Source organism: Psammomys obesus, unplaced genomic scaffold (assembly GCF_907164565.1).
Source record: "Psammomys obesus unplaced genomic scaffold, mPsaObe1.curated_primary_1811, whole genome shotgun sequence".
In the NCBI taxonomy this organism is placed as follows: domain Eukaryota; kingdom Metazoa; phylum Chordata; class Mammalia; order Rodentia; family Muridae; genus Psammomys; species Psammomys obesus.
In genome coordinates, this window is record NW_026596069.1 from 25969337 (window position 1) to 25981306 (window position 11970).

General features: G+C 42.4%; 1 protein-coding gene across 5 annotated transcripts in view; it reads left to right on the plus strand.

Moving 5' to 3' along the window:
- The window catches only part of Gon4l (gon-4 like), a 65672-nt gene that overhangs the window by 37355 nt on the left and 16347 nt on the right, over positions 1–11970 (plus strand). For all 5 annotated transcript variants that reach the window (XM_055625692.1, XM_055625689.1, XM_055625693.1 and 2 more), the window contains 7 exons: positions 1115–1155; positions 2597–2700; positions 5746–5944; positions 6429–6515; positions 8641–8809; positions 9823–9967; positions 11177–11327. In XM_055625692.1, the coding sequence (XP_055481667.1) occupies positions 1115–1155; positions 2597–2700; positions 5746–5944; positions 6429–6515; positions 8641–8809; positions 9823–9967; positions 11177–11327 (896 nt within the window). The remainder of the gene's footprint in view (positions 1–1114; positions 1156–2596; positions 2701–5745; positions 5945–6428; positions 6516–8640; positions 8810–9822; positions 9968–11176; positions 11328–11970) is intronic.

Below are 11970 nucleotides of genomic sequence, written 5' to 3' on the forward strand. Positions count from 1 at the left end.
AAACTTAGAGTACCAGCTGGAGAGTCAGAGATCAAGTTGTTCATCAGATAGCTCTCCATATATAAGTCTGTTCATCTTCTTGTTCTCTTTTTGAGAAACAATCTCATTATGTAACCAGAGTTTGCTTCTGACTCATGCAGAAAAGTATGGTCTTGAATTCTGATCAGCTATTTTACGTCAACTTGCTGAGAACTGGGATTATAGCTCTGTTTTTATTATAAAATCATTGGACCTTTTCTGTGTATTTTCCTACTAGAACTTAAATGTGTTGAAAATGTGTTGGCGGTTCCCTGCCGGTTGAGGTTGCAGTTCTTGTCTGGACTGGATAGCCTTTAGGAGCTCAGTGCTAAAGGCTGAACTCCCTCCCCTCGGCGGGGACCCCTGCTCTCTGCCTGACTTCATCTGGAGAGTGCCTTTAGATAACAGACTCCCCTAGCCACACTTGATTTATGGCCTCTGACACAGCTCCTTGCCAGCTCTCCTCTCCCTGCACCTATCTATGTTAATCAGGCACTGACGTTCTGCTCTTATGACTGGTACGTGCTGTATAATGCAAATCAAGCATCCTTGAAGTGCCTAGTTTCAACCAATTATGTTCACCTATTCTTGAACCCCCCAGCTACTCCCCTAGGAGTGTATATTCTTTGTTCTTTAGAAGTAAAGTTGAACTAGCCATCAGCTGTTCCTGGGGTGTGTGATCCCTGTATGTATGGTTCCATTCATCCCTGAACGGTTCTGCTCATCTCCATCCCCTCCTGCTTTGAGGCAGCTTCAGGCAGGAGGAGAACAACAAGGCAGAGGTAGAGGCCATTCCAGGCACACTCTTGTCTCCAGCCCCTCCTGACTTCCTGGGCTGCTGCAAGGCAGCCCCCAGGCAGGAGGAGAACCACAAAAATGGACTTCTGTGTTTTCTCCTTTCATGTATCCCAAGCATTCTAAACAGGAAGTGAAGCATCATTGGTGTTCCATAACTGTTTTTGAGTTGCTGCATGAAGGAAGGATGTGAGCATTTAGTCAGATGCCTTGGGAGAAATAGCATGTTATCCTCATAGAGTTCTTCCTTATTGCAAAATGAAACTAAGTTCCGCTAACATACTCCTTTACTTTTTCACAGAAAAAGAAGTGAATGGGCTGATGGAAGAGCTGTTTGTAACTGTGAGTAATGATTTTTGAGTTAGTAGGTTGGTAGAATTCTTCAATGAGCTCTGTCCTTTGCTCTTCACATTCGTCTTTGCAGCACAATGGTCTGTACTGTCAGGGCCACCTAGGAGTACAGGGATGAGGAAATTCTAAGTCATAGACTCTTGATTGTCCCCATGCAGTAAACTCTGTATTATCCACATGCCACACTGGAGCCTCTTGTTGCAGACTATCATTAAGACACTGAATCCCGTAACATTTCTTCATAAAATTGTCTCTTGACTTTAGGTAATTTTTCAGTTGAAGCAGAGATTTGTTTAGCTCAAGAAAGTTTACTCTCTAAAGAAAGATTGGAGTGGGTGGTTCCAAAGAGGAGTGGCAGGTAAATCTGTCTGTTTAAAGATACTTTGGGTGTGTGGGGAAACTGGAGAGATGACTCAGCATTCAAGAGCACCTGCTACTTTTCCAGAGGATCTAAATTCAGTTCCCACTGTTGTGGGTCTCCTCTTTACTTGAGAGCTGTTAGCCACCAGCCCATGGGTCAGGGTTCGGAGGGCCTTGAACATGACCGAATGACGGACTTCTGGGACCAGCTGCAGGGAGGCAGATCGACTTTATTCCAGGGATGAGGAGAAAAGGGAAGGATAGGAAAAGGGAAGCAGCCTAGGAGTACTCTGATGTACTTCATTTTTATAAAACAGTACAGTCCTATTACCGTGCAGGGGCACACTACCTAATCATCACAGGGGCAGGATGGGAGGGTGGGGTTAGGGGTGTAGAGGCATTGTAGGAAGCTGTGTCAGAGGCTATTTCTATGATAGGCATCTAGCTCAGGGACACCCTCCAAATAAGGACAGGCAGAGAGTAGGAAGCCTGCTGGGGGAAGGGAGTCCTCCATCTTGTACTGAGCTCAGAGAGCTGTCCAGTCATGGAGGCTGCAGCCTTCAGCATCAGGGCTGTTTCTCTGGCTCTTAGCAATCTTTCTGTTCCCTCTTCTACAATGTTCCCTGAGCCTTAGGTGCATGAATGTTTTATATATATGTCCTTTGAGACTGGACTCCACAACTCTTCTTTTTGATCAGTTTTCCATAATGGTCTGTGTGTTGCAAAGAGAAGTTTACTTGATGAAGAGTGAAAAATACTATTTTTTTTATGTGAATGAGGTCCTCCCTCCCCAGCATGTCTGTCTGCACCACATGCCTGGTAACTCTGAAGGTCAGAAGAGGGCATTGGATTCTCTAGATTGGAGTTACAGCTATCATTTTGGGGCTGAGAATTGAACCTGGGTCTTTTGCGAGAACAACAAGTGTTCTTAACTCCTGAGCTAACTCCAGCCCAAAGACTCTCTTTGGGTCCCAACATTATTAAAGTCCCTGAATTCTGTAGTTTCTTTATGTTTGCCATTTCTAGAGATACTTATACTCTGGAGAAAACCCTCCTTTTTTTTTGTCCACAGTTCCAAGATGAAATGGGATTCTCCAATATGGAAGACGATGGCCCAGAGGAAGAGGAGCGTGTAGCAGAGTCTCGGCCTAACTTCAATACCCCTCAAGCCCTAAGGTATGCTGGTTGAGACTTATAGTGCAGGAATAATGGATTTCTGAAAAGATTTGATTTTCTTTTCTTTTTTTTAGAAATTATAATTAATCTTCACTCAGTCTCTTATTTAGGAGAAGGATCCCTGGAGGTAAGTTTGTTGGCAAACAAAAACAATCTCCTTGTTTTGGGGCAGTGCAGCTGTAGACAAAGCTGTATCTGTTTGGGAAGGGAGAAAAAGCATAGCTGGTCCTTAGACAGCTTCTCCAGGCGAGCGGTGCTGGAGAGGTGTGAAGAGATTCACAGGCCAGCCACAGAGCTACCCTCCACTCTAATGTCTAGATGTTGTTCGTCATTAACATCAAATTTGTCACCTAGGAATTGATTGAGCAAACCATGGAGCACCTGCTATGATGTCCCAGAAGCCAGAAACAGGCCATTTTGTATAAAGTTACTAATAAGCGATAAGGGGTGACATAATCTTATACAAGTATTTCCTCCTGACATTGGGATGTCATTGTTGGGGACCCAAGAAAGCCAAGGCCAAGAAGAACAGGTTGTTTTGCTCACTGTCCAGGCCCTGTGGAACCTTCTGGGGTTAGGGAAGTGCAGGCCTGGTTGGAGCAGGATGTGGGGCTGGACCATCTGGGGCTAGATGCTTTGGATCTGACATCTGGAGCTTGTGGGTCATAAGAGCAGTCTGTAATTGATTTGAAATCTGCAGGGGCCAATCACTAGGGAGAAAAGGTAAAGTTTCAGGGAAAATTTTTATCTAGGGTGTACATTTAAAACTTCCCCTGATAGTGATAGTGCAAGCCTTTAATCCCAGCACTTGGGTGGCAGAGGCAGGTATATCTTTGTGTAGGCCAGCCTGGTCTACAAAGGGAGTCCAGGACAGCCAGGGCTGTTATTACACAGAGAAACCCTGTCTTGAAAAAACCAAACCAAATCAAACCAAACAAACCACAAACAAACAAACAACAAAAACCAAAACCCCAAAAACCAAAAAAACTTTCAGGCCCAAGATTCTGGTAGTTGGATTCGGCAGTCCCTAGACCAGGACAGAGAGAAAGCTCCTCAAGAATAGGCAATAAGTGTGGAAACTTAAGCTGTTGGTTGACAGTACTTATCTGGAGTCTATTTAGACTGGGAGAGGTGGATTCAAGTCAGTTCCTTAAAGCTTACAAGAATTTTTTTTAAGTTTACCAAAAGAGATAAAAGTTTTAGATATGTTAGCAGTACCACTGTGTGTAATCTGTATTGAGTTCTACATTGCAGAAAAGGTAATAGATTCATGTGTTTGAGTCATAGTATGTGCTTGGGGACCCAAAAATGATTCTGGGTTAAAAGCATTAACACTTGCCAGATGGTTGTGGTGTATGCCTTTAATCCCAGTACTAATGAGACAGGCGAATTATAGCGCTCTTTTAAACTCTACTATCTGGGTTTCTTAAAGCCTCTCCCTTCTAACCCCCCAACCCTAGGTAGGAGAGAGAAGGTTAGGTAGAGGGTGTGCAGACCCCTTTACTTTTCCCAGCTGTTTAGGGTTGAGGGGTTCTTTAAGGGCTGTCCCAGTTCTCTGTCAATAGTAAATGCAGCCAGCAGTCTCCTCCAAGCCTCCACAAAGCATCTCTCCATCTGTCTGCTTCAAACCACCACGCTGTCTCTGATCTCTTCAAACTGCCATGTCTTATGCCAATACCCTATGCCACCAGCAGATACCACACCTTCTCTTTCTGGGCTCTCATATTTATGTCCTCAGAGCCCCAGACCTCACTCCTCCCTGTGCATGGAGAGGCAGGCTGTTACCAGCTGACAAAGACTATATTCTACACAATTATCAGCTGTGGACAAACTAAAACCCAAACTAAAGTACCATACTTGGGATTAAAATAAAAACATAGTTACATAACATCACTAAGTTTTTATAAAGAAATCAAAACTTCCATTATAGCACATGTCTGAGTTCAAGGCCAGTCTGGTCCACAGAGCAAGTTCTAGGACAGCCCAAAGCTACACAAAGAGACACTGTCTCAAAAAGAAAAGAACACATTAACATTCTTTCTAAAGAGCTGGACAGAGATGTTAGCACAATGAGAAGCCCTTTTAAGTCTTTACTTAAATACAATCAGAGGGAATTTAAAAATTGGAGCTTGTGACTATGATAATAGTAGCATTGTTTTACCAGAGCTGGAGTAATAATTTTTTATTTTTTTTATACACCTTAAATCACCTTCTTAGACCGTTACAACTTGTATTTACACACCTAAGCACTTTTTTAGTCATTCAGAACTAACAGAGACCTAGTAGCTCTAGAAAAATGGGGCATGAAGCCTTATTTTTATATATTAAGATAACTGAGAAGGCAGCAGAAGCCTTGCAGGAGGAGCCTGGATGTTTGCTGCTTTTAAACTGACAAAGCAATCATTAGCATGGTCGTCAAGTCCATTAGGGATCTGGGAAGGATACGTTTCACCAGAGTAAGCAGAAGTATTCACCAAGTAGGTCCTAAATCTACTAAAAATGACAGAAACTTATAATCACCCTCAGTTTCTCTATGGCAGTCTTGATTTCTTTGGGGGCAGAAGTCCCAGGGAAGCGTCAGTCTCTAAAGACCCAACAGACTTTCCTTGGACTAGGAATGTGGGGAATCAGTCTACATTGTCTAGGCAAAGTAGCCAACTTCTTAGTGTCCTGCTTGTCCAAAGTTTATACGGGGTCCTGGCAGTGAACAGAGTGAAGGGCAGTTTTTCACCCCATGGCCAGCTTTGCCACAGTTAAAGCAAGCCCCAGGTGGAGTTCTGTGTATTACTGGCTATAGATCAGGCTGGCCTTGAACTCATAGAGGGCTGCCTGCCTCTGCTGGGATTAAAGGCATGTGCACTCTTACCAGCCCTGACAGAAATATTTGCTTAAAGAGCATGAATATTGGTTATAGTGAGATTTAATAAACAAACATTGTTTATCAAAGTAAAGAGACCTTGTGTATGCTTGGTTAATATGCTATTACAAGGAATTTGCTGTGTTATAGACCTAGGGAAATATACAATATTTCCTTGTTGGGAATAGGTTTGAGGAACCATTGGCCAACTTGCTAAATGAACGACATCGGACAGTGAAAGAGCTGCTTGAACAGCTGAAAACGAAAAAATCTTCAGGCAAACAGCAGCCTGAAGTGGAGAAGCTTGAGCCTCCGAAGGAGAAAGTCCATCCGACTTTGACTCTAGAGCCAGCACAGAGGAGCAGGCTTCAGCAGCAGATGCAGCAGGCAAGGCTTCTCTCCCTGTCTTGGGACTGGATCGTCTCCTGGCTTAACACTGAAGAGAAGTGAGCAGTATGGTGAAGTCAGGGATGGCTCCGTACTTCCCACAGACCTTAGGACTAGCCATCTGCTAAGGCTTGGAACAACATGTTCATGGCCTGTGGCTTGGGTGGAAAAGCAAATACAGAACATGATAATACGAAGGACTAGAGATTCCAGAGTTGTCAGTAATGTATTCAGACTTGAATATCCATCAGGATTAGTGTTTCTTGTTTTAGTCTTAGTCTGTCTAGTTTGAGGTTCAAGCTTGTCTGAGTTTGTGGTTTTGTTCAAAGGAGTATCATTTAGAAATTCATGTCAAGATCCTTCTTTGCTCTAGTCTCTATGGGAAGCAAGATATGATATGTGTGATACATTTGTAGACTTCTTGGTAGGATCTGTGTTTATGAAATGGCAACATTGTAATATGTCATTTTTTTTTCCTTCCCAGCATGTTCAGCTCTTGACACAAATCTACCTTCTCACCACCTCCAACCCCAACCTCAGTTCCGAGGCCAGTACCACCAGGGTATTTCTTGTAAGGTTCCATATCTCCTTAACTCTGAAGACTTAAGTATGACATTAGCATGACAAGTCATTTTTCACTGTTGATGTTATTCACTGGTTGTAATCTACATTTCTTCAGTGTTTGGTCACTGTACCTGCTTGTCCTGTGTCTTCCTCTGCTTGTCAGAATACTGAGTCTAAGGAAATGTTTGAATATCAGTCTAATTGCACCCTCCTCATCTTGGGATCTGTTTTGCCTCTTTTTTTTTTTTTTGTTGTTGTTGTGGTTGTTGTTGTTGAACTGATCCTCTTGCATTGACTTCAGAAGTACTGGAGTTACTGATGTACACTACTTATGAGGTGCTGCAGGTATAACCCAGGTATATGATTTCAGACAAGCACTCATTAACTGAGTGCTCAGCCTTTGATACTTCTGTTTTTATAGATGTTGAATTCAGCTGCGTGTGGTGGCACATATCTGTAATCCCAGCACTCTAGGAGGCAATGACAGGTGGATCTCTGTGAGTTTGAGGCCAGACTCATGAATCCAGAACAGCCAAGGATACACAGAGAAACCCTGTCTCAAGGAAAAAAGAAAAATAGATGTTGAATTCATTAACTTTTATTAGGCTCATTTTAGTGTTTGGTATAGAAATAATTTTGCTTATGACATTTTCAAGTATTTTGAAAGATATGAATTTTAATGTGTCCTCCTTCCCACTCACTGTTCTTCCTCTCTTTTCCCCTTATTCTTTCTCAATTTTAGACTCAATAGTAGATTAATAAGCTGGGCACCATGATATTCTTCTGTAATCCTAACACTCTGTGAGGCAAAGGCAGGTCAATTACAGTGAGTTCGAGGCCAGCCTGGTCTACAACGTTAGTCTAGGACAGCCAAGGCTACACAGAGAAACCCTGTCACAAAAAAAAAAAAAAAAACCAAAAGAAAACAAATAGTAGATTAATAGTAGATCTGTGAGTAGTAGAATCTGTGAATAGTAGAGTTAATAGTAGATCTGTAAGAGGAAATGAAAAAGAAGTTTGCACTGAGCGGGACTCTATGAGAGGAGAACCCTGGGGAAAGCCTTTTTGTGGTTTCATGCTATGTTTGCCAACATGCCAAATTTTCTTCATAGTAAAAGAGTCTCCTCACTTACTGTATTCAGAAGATCATGAGAAAAATGTTTTGTGACACATTATTTAGAAAATTTAAAGAAATTGATTTATGTATGAGTTTTGCCTACATGTATATATGTGCACAACGTGTGCTTGATGCACTTGTAGAAGCCAGAAGAGGATGTCAGGTCCCCTGCAACTGGAGTTATGGATGTTTTTGAGCCACCATATGGATGTTGGGAACTGAACTTCAGACCTCTGGAAGAGCAACAAGTGCTTTTTAACTGCTGAGCCAGCTTTCCAGACCCTCAGAATTTTTATTTTTATTTTTTTTAAACAAGAGGTGGCCCAGGTGGTGGTACTCACTTTTAATCTTAGCACCTAGGAGGCAGAGGCAGGCAGATCTCTGAGTTCAAAGCCAGCCTGGTGTACAAAGTGAGTTCTAGGACAGCCAGGGCTACACAGACAAAAACCCTGTTTTGGAAAAACCCAAACCCAAACCCAAAACAACAGCAGCAATAAAAACCCAAACTGGAGGTGGGTGTGGTAGTGTCGTTTATTTTCAGTATTTGGTGATTGAAAAAGGAAGATTATGAATTCAACTCTATCTAGTCCTAGCAATTGAGACTGTGTCTCAAAACACTGGTGTGTGTGTGTAGTAATCTAATATTCCCCCATTCTTCCTTCCCACAGTGCTGAGGTTAAACCTAGGACTTCTACATAGTGCATAATTGCTCTTCTGCTGACTCATTATTCTAACTTGAGGGTATAGAGTGCATCTGGAAGGTTGAGGAATGTTATAGTCTGGGAGTTAAAAAAAAACAAAACAAAACAAAACTGGACAAATGAATGTGCATCTAGTCCCTAAAATAGCTGAGGCCAAAGACCGACAAGTTATAGAGGAATGATAGTAGTTAATAAAGATTTTTACTGGCTCTAATGCTATGGAAGGAACAGTTTTTTTCCTCTTTAGAGGTTGAGGATTGTAGATTTAGTTGTCTGGAATCATCTGCGATGTTCTTTATGTCCTTTGTTCCCAGAAAGAGCTGGGCACCTTTGCTGAGAACTCCATTGCTGTCCACCAGCAGTTCAACCCCAGGTTTCAGACCTTGTTCCAACCCTGTAACTGGATGGGAGCTATGCAGCTCATTGAAGACTTCACACACATCAGCGTTGACTGCAGCCCTCATAAAACCGTCAAGAAGACTGGTAGGTGATTTGTGTGTTAACCTCAGGTTCTGATTGGCCTTTCATGTTTTCCGTATAATTCTTAGGGATGGACGGTATAGAATATTTGTAATTTATTGTTTCTGTCTTTTATCCTTTATATTCTAGGCTTTAATAGTTCATGTTGATGCCTATGCTAGTGTAAGAAGTAGAAAGACAATAGACTGGATAGAGATGCAGGAATTATTCCTAGGAACTGCACTTGAATGACATGGGTTAGTGTTAGGTGTCACATGAACAGTAGTGGGGTTTAGTAAAGAGGAAAGTTGGGTTGTTAAGGTTAAGTTGTGTTTATGTTCTTACTCTGATTCATTAAGGTCAAATTGTGGTGACTGAGGATGTAGCTCAGTGGTAAAGTACTTACCTACCTCCTGTGACAAATGTTTAATGTTCATTTCTAACTTGGGCCTAACTCCCAAATCAACATTTCATTCAAAATGGGAATGTCACTTATACTCTCCATGTATTTTTCTAAAGAAATTGATATATCTATACACACACACACTCATAGAGGGGGTGGGGAAGAGAGGAAGAGAGTGCACATTACACAGCTTTGAGAGTTGTTTTTCTTATTCTGCCATGTGGGTTCCAGGGGCTGAATTCAGTTGGTCAGGCCCAGTGTCTCCTTTGTCTACTGAGCCACTTCCCTGGCATCTAGAATACTGGATTTATAAGAGAGAAAAACCAAATTGTAATTTTTGTCTTGGAAGAACAAAAATCTTGTTGAAAGTGTTTATCTTGCAAAGACTTTTCAAAGAGAGGAGGGCTGGAAAAGAGTCTGAGGACAACAGTATATGTGGGTACTGCTAGGAGAATAGCTTGGCTTGTCTCCTGTGAGGCATATGTCAGGTTGGAATGCCTGAAACTCTAGGCATCAAGTCAGAGAAGAAGATCACTGCTTGAATGCAAAAGTGGATTTATAGGCTTTTGTGAAGCTCTTTGGTTCTTGAGTTATATTTATCTCAGACTTTTTGTTTTGTTTTGTTTGTTTACAGCCAGTGAATTTCCATGTTTGCCCAAGCAAGTGGCTTGGATCCTGGCCACAAACAAGGTTTTTATGTATCCAGAACTCCTTCCAGTATGTTCCCTGAAGGCAAATAATCCTCGGGATAAGACCATCTTTACCAAGGCTGAGGACAAGTACGTTTACTGTGAAGATCAAAAGAGTACATTAGCAAAAGACAAAGACAGTTCCCTTTGAGAAGCTTAGGGGAATAAGATGTGTGTGACAAGGACACAGACCAAAGAAAAGCCAGGGCATATAGCCAGCCCTGATGAGATCTGATAGGCTAGGGTCAAATAAAGGGGAGGAGTGGACTAAGGAGCGGCATAGGGGGAGAAGAGGGAGGGAGGGTAGGATTGGGAGGAGATGAGGGAGGGGGCCTCAGCCGGGATACAATTGAATAAAATTGTAATAAATGATAATAATAATAAAAAATATGAAAAAAAAAAAAAAAAAAAAAAGGAAAAGCCAGGGCTACACAGAGAAACCCTGTCTGGAAAAACAAAACATAAGAGGTTCAAATTGTCATTTTTTTCTTTGAGTTACTCATTATTTACTTACTGTTGTCTGAGTTAGGCCCTCATGTATCCAATGCTCCACTTGAATCAGCCATGTTACTGTGGATGACCTTGAACGTTTAACCCTTTGCCTCTACATCCTAAGGTCGTTTTTTTGGGGGGGGTGTCTTGGGTATTGGCACAGAGTCTTATTTGCCTGAGCTTGCCCTCATCTTACAGCAGCACTCCTGCCTCAGCTGTCAGAAGTGTTGCAGTTGTCGGAGTATCACTGTCCCCATGCCTGGAGCAGCTCACACTGTGACACGTAGTGCTCTTTTTGTTGTTACTTTTGAAGTCTGACTAGTCTCGCCTGTGCTTGGCCAGTGCTGTATCTCTAGCCCTGTTTGTGTTATTTTTGAAACCAGTCTAGAGAGCACGAGACTTCAATCCTTCCATATGGTAGATAAGACTGTAACCAGTGAGTTAGTTACATTACAGCCCTGGCATGTGCTAGGGAGCCCGGGCTGGTCTTGACCTTGGTGTCTCCTGCCTCAGCTTCCTGGCTGTTGAGAGTGTGCCGTTGGCTGATTTTGTTTCTTCTGTTTTTCTGCCACAAGTCTTCACCGAGGATCTTTGTGCAAAGAACTTTAAACAAATTTATTTTAAATAGTGCCAGGGATTAATTCAGGGTCTTTCCTGTCATTGAGCTCTCCGTGTTTGATCCTTAAAATACTCAGTACTCTGTAAATATCTGAAGGTGTAGAAAGTGGTCGTGAAGCATGAACAGTTTGGAGAGCTCCTTTGAGGAATGGTCTGTAAAAGTAGGTTTTATTTTTGCTTCTGTCTCAGTCTGTTAGCTTTAGGACTGAAGCACTTCGAAGGCACTGAGTTTCCCAAACCTCTAATCAGCAAGTACCTTGTCACTTGTAAGACTGCCCACCAGCTGACTGTGAGAATCAAGAACCTCAACCTGAACAAGGCTCCCAACAACGTGATTAAAGTGAGTGTTGCTGAAAGCTCCCCTGCTCCTGCTTTCTCTTCTCATCTCTCAGTGAAGGGGGAAGGCCCCCAAAAGACAGCTAATTTCAAGGGTAATTCCTTCTGCTATGTAAGATTAGTTCCGTTCTTTCCTTATTAAGGCACTGATTTGTTCCAGTGTCTTCACCTTACCATGTCTTATGAATATTTACATAAATCAGAAATTACTCAAGTCAAAGAATTCTACAAGTCCTTGATCCTTCTAGCCATGTTGTATTTCTCTACAGGTAGACCCAGGAGACTAGACAGTGGAATTGCTGATTGGAGACCATCTAGGGCTCCATAACAAGATACTTTCAAAAAAAGAGATAAATAAAAACCAGATAACATTAAAAAAAAGATTAAATAGCTTCAAAAGTCAGACAGTTTTTTGAAGCTTTTGTTAGGAAAGTGTTTTTATCCCTTTCCCGGTAGCACATGTGTATGGGAAGGTGGTGTGCTTAGTGGCGTGGTGTAGCAGGGACATAACTGACTCTTGGCGTTTGGCCTGAGGCCTAAATTATTAGCCTTCAGTCATGGACTCCTGCCTATCTGCCTTCATTCCTTCCTCCTCCTTCTCTCCCTCCCTCCCTCCCTCCCTCCCTCCCTCCCTCCCTCCCTCCCTC